This window comes from Mixophyes fleayi, chromosome 1 (genome assembly GCF_038048845.1).
Source record: "Mixophyes fleayi isolate aMixFle1 chromosome 1, aMixFle1.hap1, whole genome shotgun sequence".
NCBI classification, from domain to species: Eukaryota; Metazoa; Chordata; class Amphibia; order Anura; family Limnodynastidae; genus Mixophyes; species Mixophyes fleayi.
In genome coordinates this window covers 301,602,037-301,617,708 of record NC_134402.1, presented here as the reverse complement: position 1 = coordinate 301,617,708, position 15,672 = coordinate 301,602,037, and the positions used below count along the sequence as shown (strand labels likewise).

The 15,672-nt window shown below is 37.8% G+C and overlaps 1 protein-coding gene across 1 annotated transcript in view; it reads left to right on the top strand.

Annotated features, from left to right (window-relative positions):
• Positions 1–15,672, top strand: part of CNTNAP4 (contactin associated protein family member 4) — a 250,097-nt gene that overhangs the window by 86,025 nt on the left and 148,400 nt on the right. Inside the window, exon 3 of the mRNA XM_075211115.1 lies at positions 7,902–8,095. Within this exon, the coding sequence (XP_075067216.1) occupies positions 7,902–8,095 (194 nt within the window). The remainder of the gene's footprint in view (positions 1–7,901; positions 8,096–15,672) is intronic.

The window sequence follows — 15,672 nt, the reverse complement described above, 5'->3', positions numbered from 1 at the left end:
ATTGGATAAATACTTTGAGAGACAACGAGTTGCTAAAAGATTAATGAGATAATTAGCCTAAATGTTGCTGCAGCATATTATCTAGACATATTAATCACAATAGACTTTTAGTGCAATTATATAACACTTATCACACAAAATCAGTAGAGATGTATCAAGCACTAATCCAACTGGTTCAGGTTGGATGCTTTAGAAGAAATTACAATAGATAGGGTCATTTTATAATAGACAGAACCCAAGTGGGTAAATTGTAATCCACAGGTTAAAGCGAAGTTTCAGCTGGGCACACACAGTTTATTTACTTGTACAAGATGATATCAGTAATCGATTTCTCCCAGCAACTGTAGAGTTAAACAACTTGCAATTCTTGCCTCAGCAACTATTTTAGACAGTTTCATAATAGAATCAAACTTCTGATGCAATATAGATAAACACTTGTGATAATGATTTCTCTTTATGTCCCTTGCACACGATGTCAGCTTACAGATAACTTTAAATACAGCAGATTTGGCTAGTATAAACTCTTCCTTCAAACAGCACCATAACTGCTTAATAGCATTATACACTCCTGGTCAGAGGTTTTAATAACACAATTTGATGGCTTACTTGTTTCAGTTAAATAACTTGAACATAGCACAGTAAAATAAACCATAAACTTATCTGACTTCATTATTATTATTATTATTATTAATTTTTATTTATAGGGCGCCACAAGGTATCCGTAGCGCCGTACAAGGACAAACAATGGCACAGTACAAGGTGAAACAGCACAGTACAAGTAACAGTAAGCACTATAACTCTGGGGGCTCAGGCACAGCATGAAAGAGAGGGAGGGAGGGGAAAAGTGAGTACAGGCATGTAACTATGGCCCAAGAGGGTGGGCACGGATGACAGGTTGAGAGTCACTGAGGGGAGCGGAGAGAAGCGAGAGGAGACAGAGGGCAGAGGGACTGAGAGGAGGTGAGCTGAGTAGCTGGAGAGCGCAGTTAAAAGTGATGGAAACAGAAGGTAGGAGAGCCCTGCTCAAAGGAGCCAACAATCTAAAGGAAGGGGAAGACAGACAGACACGTGGATGAGACGGAGAGACGGGAGGAAGGGGGAGAAGGGAAGAAGGGACGAGAAAGAGAGGTAGCCGACCGGTGGGAGTTTAGGCATGAGACTGGAAGGCTTTAAGGAAAAGGTGGGTTTTTAATGTTCGTTTGAAAGAGGACAGATTAGGGGAAGCTTGTTCCAATGGAGGGGAGCGGCGCGGGAGAAGTCTTGGATACGTGCGTGAGAGGAGGTAATCAGAGGGGAAGAGAGGCGACGATCGTTGGACGATCGCAGTGAGCGGGAGGGAGCCAGTGAGCTGGCTGGGATCTTCATGAGAAGATCCCAGCCAGCAGTCACACAGCACAACCCACTAGCTCTGCCACTTTTCCCAAAGAACCTTCTAGTGCATTCTAGTGCCAAAATGCCCATTTTCATGGGCTTTTGCAGTGTCTGTCTCTGCATGTTTCTAGTGCTTTCTGGTGCTCTAGAGAGCAGCCTGGAGCTGTAGTTTGCAGTTTGTCCACCCCAAAATGTCTCAATGACTCAATTTTCATTAAACTTTCTGGGAGATGTAGTTTTCTTAATGAGTGCCTGCAGTAATATACCTGCGATTTGCAGGGTATTACATATTTATTATTGCCTATTGTTAAACTGAAGAGAAGTAACAAAATTAGTTGACAAATACTGCCGTATTTCTTGCACGCATGTCTTACTGCTGAATAAATAGAAAAATAAATAAAAAACATATATTGCCTGTCAGTAATGCTAGCAGAACTCAATATATCACCCACTAAGCCTAATAATACCTTAAACTCAAACTGTCTCCTGACAATATGCTCTTGGATTGTACATTGCTGCCTTAAAGTAAATCTATCCAAAACAAACTTCTCATTTTTCCCACAAAATTTACTCAGGTCCTGGTTCTACTGTAATCGTTGATTGAATTGACATAAATCAATCTGACTCCATGCACTAAATCTGACTCTTCTCTTTCGTTCTATTTCCATATTAACAAGACATAAAGCTGCTAGCTTCATAAAGCCCTGATATGCCTCTTGTAGGCATATATATTTATAGATGTATAAACATACTGTACTCTACATACAGCACATAGGATCTGATGCATTGCTAAAAGGATATTTATAAAAGCAAATATAAATTTCATAGATAATATTTTAACTGGGTAACTATTTTAAATGAAGCATTATTAGATTTTAATGTAATCACCAGTGCAATAAAAATTGCAGCTGTAATTATGAATACACTAAGGTGATATTTCCAAAATGAATACAATTTTAATTAGAAAAAAAAACTTGTGTCATATTTTCATTAACATATTTATCATGCAAATTCACAATAGAGGGAGTCACCGGAGAACAAAGGTTAGAAACAAATTCCAACAATACAATGTGTCAAAAAGGTGTCCGTATGTATGAAAGGCTTTTTGGGGTAATTATTTAACAACCTACTAATAGATTTTGTTTACGCTATCAATTTTTGTTGTAATTTAACATTTCAATAGGTGGCAACAGCACCTGAAGTGTTTCATCTCTTTATTATTATCCACTCCTAAATGGAAAGAGGTTGCTTTTCTCTCCATGATAAACGGATCATCTACAATATGTTTAATGTAAATATGAGATTCCCCAGATAACAAAATTGTATTTTTAGAATTTTTCAGCCCTCTCCCCATATCCACATCTATTTTACACTAGTACAATGCTCTTGTTATCTGTTAGCTCTCTACTTCTACTCTTTTGCACACAGATTAAAAGTCCATTTACATAAAAAATATATTAATGTAGATGCTGGTTTTCATGCTAAGCAACGTGGTGAAGTCAAAAGAGCAAGAGGTCCATTAGCGTGTACTATATAATCATGTGCAGGTGAAGTAAATGCACTCACATACGTCTGAAACCATAGGAGAATTACAGCAGGAAAGCTATTTCCCAGCATATTATATTTTAATCCACTTGGAGCTTTGCTGACCTAAAAGAAGTGGCATGCAGCGTAATATAATTAATTAAATGTTGCATTCATCAAAGGTATGTACTTAATTAATAGCCTACAGAAGTTAGTTTGAAGTGCATGTTAGCACATATGGAAGAACAGCGTCCTAAAATGCTAGCTCCCCCAGGAATCGTGGAAGGTGTGGAAGATGAATTATGTGCCAGCTGTTGATGTCGCAGCTGTAACCAGTTACTAAGCTACACAGGTGCTTCATCACTAGTGTTAGGGGTGAATTGAAAACATAGCCACTTGAGTGAGAGCTTACTTTTTGTCTTGATGTCTTAAGGGCCTATTTAACAAACTGCAATAGTCTAAAAATCCAGAACTCCACTTATATTATGAAGGGGCTATCACAGGAGAAATAGGAGATTAGAATGTATCTATGGGGACTGTGATGTTGGTGATCTATCAAACAGCGAATTGTATATGAGGATTGAATTACCTTACCTGTTCCTAATGGGGCCAGTGAAGCTGGAAAGGCTTCACTTGGTCTCGGGTGCATTAGATCACATTTCACTTCCGGCATATGGTGGCAGCTTTAGGCTGCATTAATCTGCCAGTGAAGAGTAAAATGACTTTGTTGAACAGGGGAGTCTACATTGAGGCTCCAAGAGAATTTCTGGCATAGTCAATAACGGCTGCACTGAATTATGCATCACTGCAATTAAAGAAGCTTGTGAAGATGGCATCCTTATGGACATGGACATATTTAGCAAAGAGCATATTGCGTATGATGCAGAGCAAAAACTAAATGGCTGAGAGTGGCGTTTACTATCTTAGAGGTGTTCCCTTCATGTACCAGGGTTCACAGAGCTTTATAGAGAACAAAGTGGCCATAATTTTACACTTGGCAAAAAAGCACATTTTTTTTGCAGCAGACAACCATATATGGCCTCCTGTATGTCATTGATTTTATGTCAGCATTGCTCATTTGGAATTAAGCATTTGGAGAAACCCATTTTCAGATGTGATGTGCTTATATTTCTATATTTCTGAAAGTAGGCAATTGCATTTACTGCACCATTGGTTGATTAGCCTTGAGTGTGTCTAGGCACAGCTGCTGCCACTTTTATAGATCTTCCCTGGTTTTGATGGTGGGACTCAAAAACACAAGTTTTCACAAGTTAAAGTGTGCATTAAGACAGCCTTTTTTTGTGCTTTGACTCTTCAGATTTGCTTCTAAAATGTCCCTTCTGCTATTCTTAAAAATGGCTTAAAAACACACATACATTTTATTTTAAAGCATGCCAGAACTGCCTACTTTTCAACGTTCCTGGATATGATGTGCAAGAAAAAGAGCAGCTATAATCTTCTTATTACCATTTTGCACAGCAAGTTCATGAGTAGCTATGTACAAATAGGTGCACATTCATCACTTTTGTAACTTCACATGTAAAATCAGACTTGCATAATGGAGAGGAACACCTGGCATTAATTGAACTATTGCTTGTGAAATATTCTAAAACAATATTCCACAAAGGTCTAAATTAATTTGTGAATTTACATAATTAACTATATTATATATTCTTTTATGAGGTACTAAAATGTAATCTTGACAAAATATACTCTGTATTTCCTAGCTGCCAGCTGTCCCTTATTTGCAGCAGCAGTCCCAGTTTTTTTTCCCTGAAATGGACTAGAGAGGAAAGAATCACACCACCACGATTCACCCAAGTTGTTATTACAACTATTACCTGGGTGCACCTATGTAGCGACTGTTCTAATTAAAAATACAGAATAAAATTGGGTTTTGTTTCGATCAGTGTCTTGTAAAAATACAGTTGTTGCTATTGCTATATGTTTATTGCGGTGGTACTCGTAATTCCGAATAACATATAAGCAACAAAGACTAGATAGACAAATAAACACTAGTAAATCAGCGACATGCTTTAAATGACCACTTACATTAACACAGACAGATAAGAGTTCCGAAGACACTACTGTAAATCCCAAACTTCTAGTATGCAGGGATGTTAGTTTTACATCACAAAACAAAACCACATCAACATTTCTCAATTTAAAGCTGCAATGCAAAATACGCTATTTAATCTCAAGGTTAGCGTAAGGGTTATGTTTAGGATTAGGGTTAGGGTTACCATTACAGTTAGGGTAAACTTTAGGCTTAGGGGTAGGGGTAGGGGTAGGTTTAGAAGCCAGGTCCACCCATTGCCACTTTTAATTAACTAGTCTACATGTTGGTGTGTAAAACTAACGTGCCTGCACAATAGATGTTCGGGATTTATAGCAGTCTACATACCAGTCTCTTCGGAACTGTCCTCTGTCTTTGTTAATGTAAGTGGACATTTAAAGCATGTCGCTGTTTTACCAATCAGTGTTTATTTGTCTATCTAGTCCTTGTTGCTTATATATTAGTCGGTATAACATACCCAACCCGATTATTGCTCACATATACAGTATAGCTGAAGACAAATATAAAACAAATTGGGTTTTGAGAGGGAGAGCACTGAGGAGATAAGGGCAAATTTTATAACTGAAAAAAAAATTACAAATCAAAAGGGCAACGCTGCCGTACTGTTCAGATGACTATGTTCCAAATGCTGTAGATGCACTGAAATGTACAATAGTCTGAGTCATTTATAGTCACAGCTCATGTGGTGAGTTACACAGAGTACCCACAAAAATTGTCACCTTGTACAGTCCAGGAAGAATGATTTGTGATGTGACTTTTTGCTGAAGTTTGCTAATTGGCTTATTTATATTCCTACACACTGTGACGGTCTGACTTTCCAGCATGCTTTATTTATTCTGCAATGTTTGGGTGAATGTTGTTGGTGGACTAATTTGTTAATTAATTAGTAGACGATAAATCTGTTAAGTTCAACTGAATTTTAAAATTGGCTAAATCAATTTGCTCCTCTTTAATATTAAATATTGAGATTCTTCCTATCGGATGCAATTCTAATGATGTACACTCACTATCTATAGTTATTCATTGGGTTTTGTAAATTCACATTTATTAAGTGAATTCATTAAACATACCAAAAAATTACATGTTGTCCAACTTCAGTAAAAATGATATGATGGAGACTTTACTGCACCAAGGTCCACCTAGATAGAACTGCAAGTGATGCATTTAAATATAAATAAATACAAATTCAAGGAAAATAGTTCTAGAAAAATAAAACTTCACATCATATTTTTGTCCTGATTTTCTATTTTGACACTAGGTAGACAATTTTTTTGGATTTCCTTCTCTTTTCATCAGGCAATGTGATAGATAAGAAAAATAGCAGACACAATTATGGGATTTCCTTGTTTCCCTATTAGAGTCACAGATTTCCCAAGACAATTGTTAAATGCTTATTTTATTATTGTGACAGGATGGACCGCCTATGCCACCCTGTCTGTTGTTGCTGTGAACCGGCTGGGCTTACTTTGCCACCGTCCCCTTTCGTTATTCTGAATATGCCCCTCCTGTTGCAGTAGGAGGAGCCTGCTGCCACCACTGGACTCCTTTATGGCATCCAGAACCACGTTCCTTTTGGGTAACTGTTGCTGCTAGTGTACTCCCATGCTGGTACACTTGGGCTGGTACCCCTGACTGCTTACTATGGATCAGGGTGCTGTAGATTGATCCCCCCTGGCCTATCACACTGGCTAGAGCTGCCAGGTAGCGGGCAGAACGGTGGTACTAGGAGCTGGGTCCAAACTTCAGAAAAGTCGGAGGGTGGATTAGATTTAGGGTCTAATCTGTAGGTCACAAAATTACAGCAATATTGAAGAAGTTGTCAAGCAGGGTCTTGAAGCATGTGATGTTTATTTTGCTCGAGTGTCCTGACAAGGACACTTCCACTGATTAAAGGTATCAGTGGTCAGGTCAGATGGAAAATCAGAATGATACATTTCAGTGTACAATGGTTCTCTTTTTATACAGTTTTAGACACAGCCTCGCAGGCTATTTTTAGAATCTGGATGCATTTTGTTTACCCAAACATGGATGTACCTCAATGCAAAGCAAACAATATTTAAACTTATCTGTGATATCACAAAACCTTGCTGTGATTTCCTGCTTCTTATTTTGGACACAATCGACATCTGACAGCAAGTCTAATTACCCCTTCCTTTCCCTTAAGGGGTATTGGACACTCACATCAAAAAGTCTAATTAACATGAGATTAGCATGGGTGCTTTCTTCCAACAGTTGCAGAATACACATTTCCTCCAAAAAAAAGAATTCCATAAGAAAAGTTGCAAAACCCCAAACATAGCATTTCCTTACACCAAGATACACAAAAGACTTCCTAAACAAAAGCTTATTGTATCAGTTTCATACAACAGAAATAATGCATTTCTTCTAGGAAAGTTAAAACAAACAAATTTCTTCCCTGGTCTCAGAAATAAAGATTCCCTTACTAAAGTATACACAATATAAAAAAATAAGTGCATTTGCAATTATATAAATAAGCGCCCTGCGCTATTTCCTTTAAATACATTTATACCACAGGTTACTTATAAGTTATCCAGTCACAATTCTGATCTTCTTTTATATTAGAGATAATTACATTTTCCAAACTGTTCTGTGAAATGTTTGCTATTAATACCATTTGGCAGTGAAATTTCACACATTTCACCAATGGAATCTGACCATGCCACACATCAGAATGACTTGATTATTATTGTCTAAGCTCTATTTGTAGGTTTGTAAATTGAGCACAATAGAAAGTTACAAATACAGTAAGGAATGGTATTCTGTAGAATGGAGAAGCAATAATGGAACACATATCTAAATATTATGCTTGTTTTTTGAAGTTTCAAATAATTAAGGTATTGCTATTCAGTTACAGATATATTAAGCCACATATGTTACATGAGTGATATCTATTATTCTCTTTATGCAGGGGCTGGTGGGTGGTCTCCTCGTGTTTCCAATAAGTACCAGTGGCTTCAGATTGATCTGGGAGAAAGGACTGAAATCACTGCAATTGCAATGCAAGGCAAATACGGCAGCTCAGACTGGGTAACAAGCTATCTCGTAACGTTTAGTGACACTGGAAGAAACTGGAAGAGATATCATCAAGAAGAAGGCATTTCGGTATGTTTCGTTAAAATAAAAAGCATATAAATAAGTGCAATCATGTTTCAAACGTTCATATTTTGAAAGCTTCTCCTAAATTGCAGTATAAACTAATACGTTTCACATGCAAGTATTTTAGTGATATATGTGTTAAATGATGCATACTTATATTTTAATATGATTTTCTTGAACAGTGGAATAAAATAAACGTGAAATGTTCCTTCACTCAGCTAAAGATCATAAAAATATACTAAGAACCGATTTTTATTAATGTTGAGCTGTTTCATTATTTTAAACAAAATGCTTTCAGTATATTTTATTTTTACAATACGGTGGGATTTACCCAGTGAAATACACACATACACTAACACACCCACAGGCACACACACACACACACACACACACACACACACACACTCAGCAAGCAATATTCCAATTTACACCATCTTATTTATTATTATTATTAGTATTATTATTATAATTATTATTATTATTATTATTAGTAGCTATATAGCATCTTCATAATACACAGCACTTTACAGAGAGAGTTTTTCATCTTTTACATCAGTCCCTGCCCCAGTTGTTTAGTTTTCAGTCTAAATCCCCTACTACACAGACACACACACACACACACACACACACACACAATACGCTTCAATCAGTATTTCTTTGGACCAATCACCCACAGCTCCAGGGGCTTTTATATGAAAAAATGTCATTTGTATTAGGGGTGAGCGGGTTCGGATTTTTGAAACCCGAACACCCCCGAACAGTGCCAATCCGAGCCCGGTTCCGAGCACTGTTCGGGGATTCCCGCCCAACGCAAAACTCAGAACGAGGCAACGCGTCATCATCCCGCCGTCGGATCTCGCGAGATCCGGATTCTTATTATTCCCCACTTCCCGCCGCCATCTTCACTCGGGCATTGGAGAGGGAAGAGGGAGGGTGTGTGGTGGTGTCCTCTGTCCTGCTCAGTCCAGTGGTGCTGTCCAGTGCTCTGTCCTGTTCAGTCCAGTGGTGCTGTCCTGTGCTTTGTCCTGCTCAGTCCAGTGGTGCTGTCCTGCTCAGTCCAGTGGTGCTGTCCTGTGCTCTGTCCTGCTCAGTCCAGTGGTGGTGCTGCCATAATTCCAGTGGTGCTGTCCTGTGTTGTCCTGTGCTGCTTAAGTCCAGTCCAGTGGCACTGCCATATAAGTTCAGTCCAGTGGTGCTGTCCTGTGTCCAGTCCAGTGGTACAGCCATTTAAATCCAGTGGTGCTGTCCTGTGCTGCTTAAGTCCAGTCCAGTGGTACTGCCATATAAGTCCAGTCCAGTGGTACAGCCATATAAATCCAATAGTGCTGTACTGTGCTGCAAAAGTCCAGTGGTGGTGTCCTGTACTGCATAAGTCCAGTGGTTCTGTCCTGTGCTGCTTAAGTCCAGTCCAGTGGTACTGCCATATAAGTCCAGTGGTACTGCCGTATAAGTCCACTGATCCTGCCGTATAAGTCCAGTGGTACTGCTGTATAAGTCCACTGATCCTGCCGTATAAGTCCAGTGGTACAGCCGTATAACTCCAGTCCAGTGGTACTCTCCTGTGCCGCATATAATTTTTAAAGGCTTTGCCGAGTGTGTGTGGTTTAGGGGTACGCTCTCTTGTGCTGCATATAATGGAGAACAAAAATTTGGAGGATAAAGTAGGGAAAGATCAAGAACCACTTCCTCCTAATGCTGATCCGCCATCAGTGGAGTGGGATTTAGACGGTTGATGGAGGTATGTGTCCCCGTTACCAAATCCCGTCTAGATTCCACTTCACTAGGCAGGCGATACCCGGGATGTGTGAGGATGAGGAAGTACACACTGAAGGGGGCGAGTAATCAGAGGATGAGGATGAGGACGACATCTTGCCTCAGTAGAGCCAGTTTACTTTGTACAGGGAGAGATGAATTGCTTTTTTTGTGTGGGGGCCCAAACAAACCAATCATTTCAGCCACAGTAGTTTGGTAGGCCCTGTCGCTGAAATGATTGGTTTGTTAAAGTGTGCATGTCCTTTTTCCGCAACATAAGGGTGGGTGGGAGCTCCCAAGGACAATTCCATCTTGCACCTCTTTTTTTTCTTTACCAGCTCGTTTTGTGGGGGTCCAAACGAACCAATCATTTCAGCCACAGTTTTGTAGGCCCTGTCGCTGAAATGATTGGTTTGTTAAAGTGCGCATGTTCTATTTCCCCAACATAAGGGTGGGGGGGAGGGCCCAAGGACAATTCCATCTTGCACCTCTTTTTTTGGCATTATGTGCTCTTTGGGGCCTAGTTTTTCAAACTGCCATCCTGTCTGCCACTGCAGTGCCACTCCTAGATGGGCCACGTGTTTGTGCCGCCCACTTGTGTCGCTTAGCTTAGTCATCCAGCTACCTCGGTGCAACCTTTTGGCCTAAAAACAATATTGTGAGGTGTGAGGTGTTCAGAATAGACTGGAAATGAGTGGAAATGAATGTTATTGAGGTTAATAATAGCGTAGGAGTGAAGAAAAAAAATAAATCTGGATTTTAGTAGTTTTTATGCTTTTTTAAAAAAAAATCAGAACCCAAAACCCAAAACCTTGAGGGGGGTGTTTTGGCAAAACCCATTAGAACCCAAAAGCTGAAGGTAATAAGAACCCAAAATCCAAAACGCGAAAAGTGGCCGGTGCACATCCCTAATTTGTATAAACATAAGCATGTGAAGTACAAACCAAGATTTACGCTGTGAGCCCACACTCATGGGAGTCAAAAGGGGGCTGAGACGGATACAAAGTACCCTGGCCAGGGCAACACTTGGAGCCTCAGTGGTGACTGATTATGGCAAGGACTCTGGCCACTCCTGCAACCCCAGCTAAGCTGTCTGGTTCACTATAAAAAGCTCAGCTTGCAGCTGAAAAACTTGAAAAGTATTGTTATGTAAAAAGGAAAATAAATGAACACAAGGCTATTGCTTATTAAAAAATCCTTTGTAAAACAGTTCTGTCTAGTGACATATTTATACTTGTATACATATTTGAGTGTGGGTTGTACATTATTCCAATATCAAATTCTTTATAAACTTGAACATACATCGTCTGTTCAGTTCTTTTCAACACTGTCTATTACTGTCTATTTATATCTACTTCTCAATTAATTATGTTAAAGGTGATATTTGCAAGCAATTATCCAAAATGATTAGGGCTGTTATCACTAGTAATGTGTGAAGAAATATCAGCTCTTCTTTCTTTATTAAATTGCATATTCTGAAAGATTTTGATGCAATGTATTGGGTTACTTTAACTTAGATCAATAATGCTGGCTATACAGTGATTGATTTTGTCAGTTGAATTTGACCATGCTAGTCTAACATTTTAATATGTATGGACAATCAGATCACCTGATATGTCCTATCAAAATGTGACAGGATGAAAAAGACAGCCAGTGTGGGATGCTCAAAAGCACATGTATTGTGTTTTATCATCGTTTACCAGAACATGTAATTTTCATGCAACCATGTCTGATTATAGTTAAGCCTAGTATAAATATGTTTGCTCACAAGACTGGGGTCATACTACAGATGTTTGGAATAAAAAGCTTTGGTTATATGATGCAACATTTAAAGCTTTAGGTTAAATGTTAAAGTTTAACTAAGCTGCTGAGACATTCAAAAGCCAGTAATGTGTTTGCAGCCTATTACAGTATAAACAAACAGACCAATAGAAAGCCACACACACTTAGCTTGCAGCATCCTATTGGTCCACATGCTCAAAATACATTTTAGTAGCAATTATAAAATGGAAATCATGCAGCACTCCAATGTCTAACTGCAGTGGCGCACGCAGGGGGGGTTTCTGGGTCTCCAGAAACCCCTCCCCTTCGCTAAAAAAGTGTCCTATATAGCGGCACTGTACTATACAGCAGCCGCGGATGCTTCTTTGACAGCGCCGCTGCTGCTGTATAGTACAGTGCTGCCTAAACGGAGCTGCTGCGAGGGTGCATGCGCGGCACTCTCTCGTTTTTTTTTTTTCAGTGGAGGGGAATCCCCCCTTAAAAATGCTCCGTGTGCCCCTGAACTGAGAGTACTCCGTTATTTTATTTTTTTTTAGCATGAAGTGTTCTGAAATTCTGTATGTTGAGCAAACATGACCTTACAAGGGTTTAATCATTTCATACAAATTGTCATGGGGGGCTAAAAAATCCCTGTCATGTGCTTATAAGTATTATAAGTAATATTATATATAGTAAAATAATTATGATAACAATATTGACAATATCTTACATGGTAAATTGTATAACTCTGTGCTCCATTTTGCTTCAGATGCTTGTTTTTTACTCTTGGAGTTGCATAGTGACATGAGAACGTGGAAGCAGAAAGAAAAAGCTTTAAGGGACTGATTTAGAATTAAGAGCAAAACAAAATAAAAGGTGCAACTATACACCTGGACAAACCATGTCGCAATGCGTGGGATGCAAATGCAATTTTTGGCACGCAGGGAAAATACTGGCTGCTTTTTGCATTTAGCATACAAATACTGAACAGTTTTATGTTTACACTGGGATTTAGAGTAAAGCTAGGACATGCTAGAAATCTGTCAGCACATTTTAAATTTGCCTCCCCTGCAGTGCAACACGGTTTTGCCAGGTTTCAAACGTGCTAATTTTTCGCTTTACTGCAAATGAGGCCCTAAATGTGTTAAAATATTTATCTAAAATGCTATATCTACTAAAAGAGACATCCACTATTAACTCACCAGAGAGCATAAAACATGTCAGGGTTTTCTTTTATTTATATTAAAGCTATTCATTATTTAATTGTCACTGCTTTGTCTTATTCCCCGTTTTTTAATGTAACAAAACATTCTGAAATAAACACCTACGGGCACTTTTTTGAAGAGGTGCATTGATAGTGTGCATTTCGTTTGTCCTCATTTTGAGCACACTGAGAGTGCACACCTCTAGTGTCACCTTCATTTTCAATCAAGTTGATACATGTAGTGGATTATTGCATATGTATGTGCCTGCTGCGTGATATTGATGTTTGCCTGACTACAAAGTCTCCTTATATTATGAGTTCTGCTTTATGCCACAAATGGGAAACATGAAAGTGCAATGAGGAATGAGATAGAGTACATAACTAGTAAATAGACCTATGGAAACATCTGGACTGTCTCTTGTGGGGAAAAGGAATAACATATCTTCCTCATGAAACTACATTATTTTTTACTCAGGGAGTAAAATGTATTATGCAGCTTTTCTGAAATATTTTTACTCAAAATTTGGATAGATTTTACCCATTTACAAAATATATTAAAAATTAATTTGGATGATTTAAGCACACATAGAATTTCTTACGTTTTACAATATAATTAGTGTAGCTTTTGTAGGTAAAATTATGTAACTTGAATATGCGCTACACCTTGTGAATGATTAAACCTTTAAATGGAAAGTGTTCTGCCCAAATTGTCATTCAACACTATTCATTACCTTTTCTTTTAGGTCCTGTCTTAATAAAAAGGTGGATACTATTGATCAACTACATGTATATAAGAAACAAAATTAACAATTAACAATGTTTTGCTGCCTTACAACCAATTCTACCATGGGCCTGTGCCTTGTGTTAAAGTCAATGAATGGGGAAGAAAATACATAAATTACGCATAAACTCTACTAACTGTTAATAGACTGAACCTATTCTTGTATGTATAATAGGAATATGTGGTATTATACATTATGATAAGTGCAGTGTTCTGTCAGAATGCACTATGTTTATGTCAATATCTAGAACTTTTATGTCATAAGAAGACTGCATTTCAAATGCTATTTTCATAGGAATGGTGAATTTACCACATCAGTCAATTATGATTTTTTTGTAATAAAATTATGTTCAATTATGCATTCAAATAATAATTTTCTACTCAGAACTTGTTAAATGGATAGGAACAATGGGCGAGAAACAATTGGATATTTAGAAAAGAAAAAAAGAACAAATCACAAGGACATATGGATTACTGCTAAAATGACTGCTAAAATTAAGCATTGTGCACTGCACAGAAGATAAACCATTTCAATTTTGGCTATCTTCCATGGTAATAATGAAGAAAGAGTACACATTGACATTGCTTAGAGCATCTGAGTTTACATTTTGAAACCATGTGTGCATAATGTATTGATTTTCATTAAAGATCATAATGTATTTTCTTGATTCAATAAAATTTTGAATTAACTAGATAATGGTAGATATTGATTAGATATTACTAGTTATTTTGTTAGGTATAAAATGTTATTTTTGCATCAATGGTAACATTTTCACTGATAGTTATATATATATTTTACTCTCCATACAATAGAAATGTCAGAAAGTCAGCTAACAGTAAACCAATTTTATGTTAAGTGCTCATAAAGTTTTAATAACAAATGAAGCTTAACAATATTTTGCATCACACATAAACATAATTCAGCTAACCTGGAAGCTGTCTATTAAGTGGAGAGGGGATCTAAACAGCATACAAGAAGTGTGCAAGGATTTTCTTTTCACATTTTATTAAAGCTGCATTACAATCTAGGAAAATAGTGACATAGGACTTACTCCATGCAGCCATTTTTCTTGGGTCTCTTCTGTTTCTCTTATAGCCAGGGAAAATGAGCAATAGGGCCAATAACAAGCCGCAATTAAGAGATTATGGTTTGTGATTGATTTTCCTCCTGACACCTGCCCAGTGGAATTTAATTGTGGTTAATAAAGTTAATTTGCCAGTTCTGTATTACAGAACCATCAGAGCCCTGGCAAAAATAACTGCATATTGCAACCCCAGGGCTCTGGCTATGGAGTGGGACACCTTGGGGCATTTTTCTTAAATGGTAGTACAGCTTTGGGAGCCATCTACATATGGAGCTACATTGTTTTAGACAAATGGTGCAATCAGGCAACCATCGCTGAGTGAAGAAAACCCACTTGTTGCCTCTACAATATGATGTCAGTTGGTGGGCCACTGATATGCTCTACTGCATTTATATAAGTTAGACAGTCCCCCAAGTGCACCACCTGTCAAAGGAAATGAAAGGAAATAATGTTTGGTAGTCTTGAACATGAATGACCCAATGCAACTAGGGTGCAGAGCCATTCACTGCAAGCTGTCCATCTGTTTGCTTGTTTATGCATATACCATAATATGCACCAACTTTGCACTCTTTTATTTCATTGGAATTTGAAAGAATGTTACATTTAACTAATTTGTTAACAAATAGTCCCCAATTTTACAAAAAAAGTCTTATTCATCCCCACAAAATGTGATTGTTATTGCTACCTTAGGAAATAATAAAAGCAATATTGCTATATTCACCCATGCATAAATATTGGTCTTATTACTGAGGTATAAAATGCCTCCAGTCATTAAGAGGTTATCAACAATTTTAATAAATGTTGAAATTAAATGAATCCCTAATTCATGCAATAATATCATAACATCAATGTAATCTGATTTATTCAACGTAATAAAAAGTATTAACCCTGTGAATGGCAACATTTATATAAAGAATACAGAAATAAAATATCTACCACTCATATTGATTTAAGGTCATTCTTTGTGTATGCTCTTCTTAACCCTCACCAGTCAGCCTCA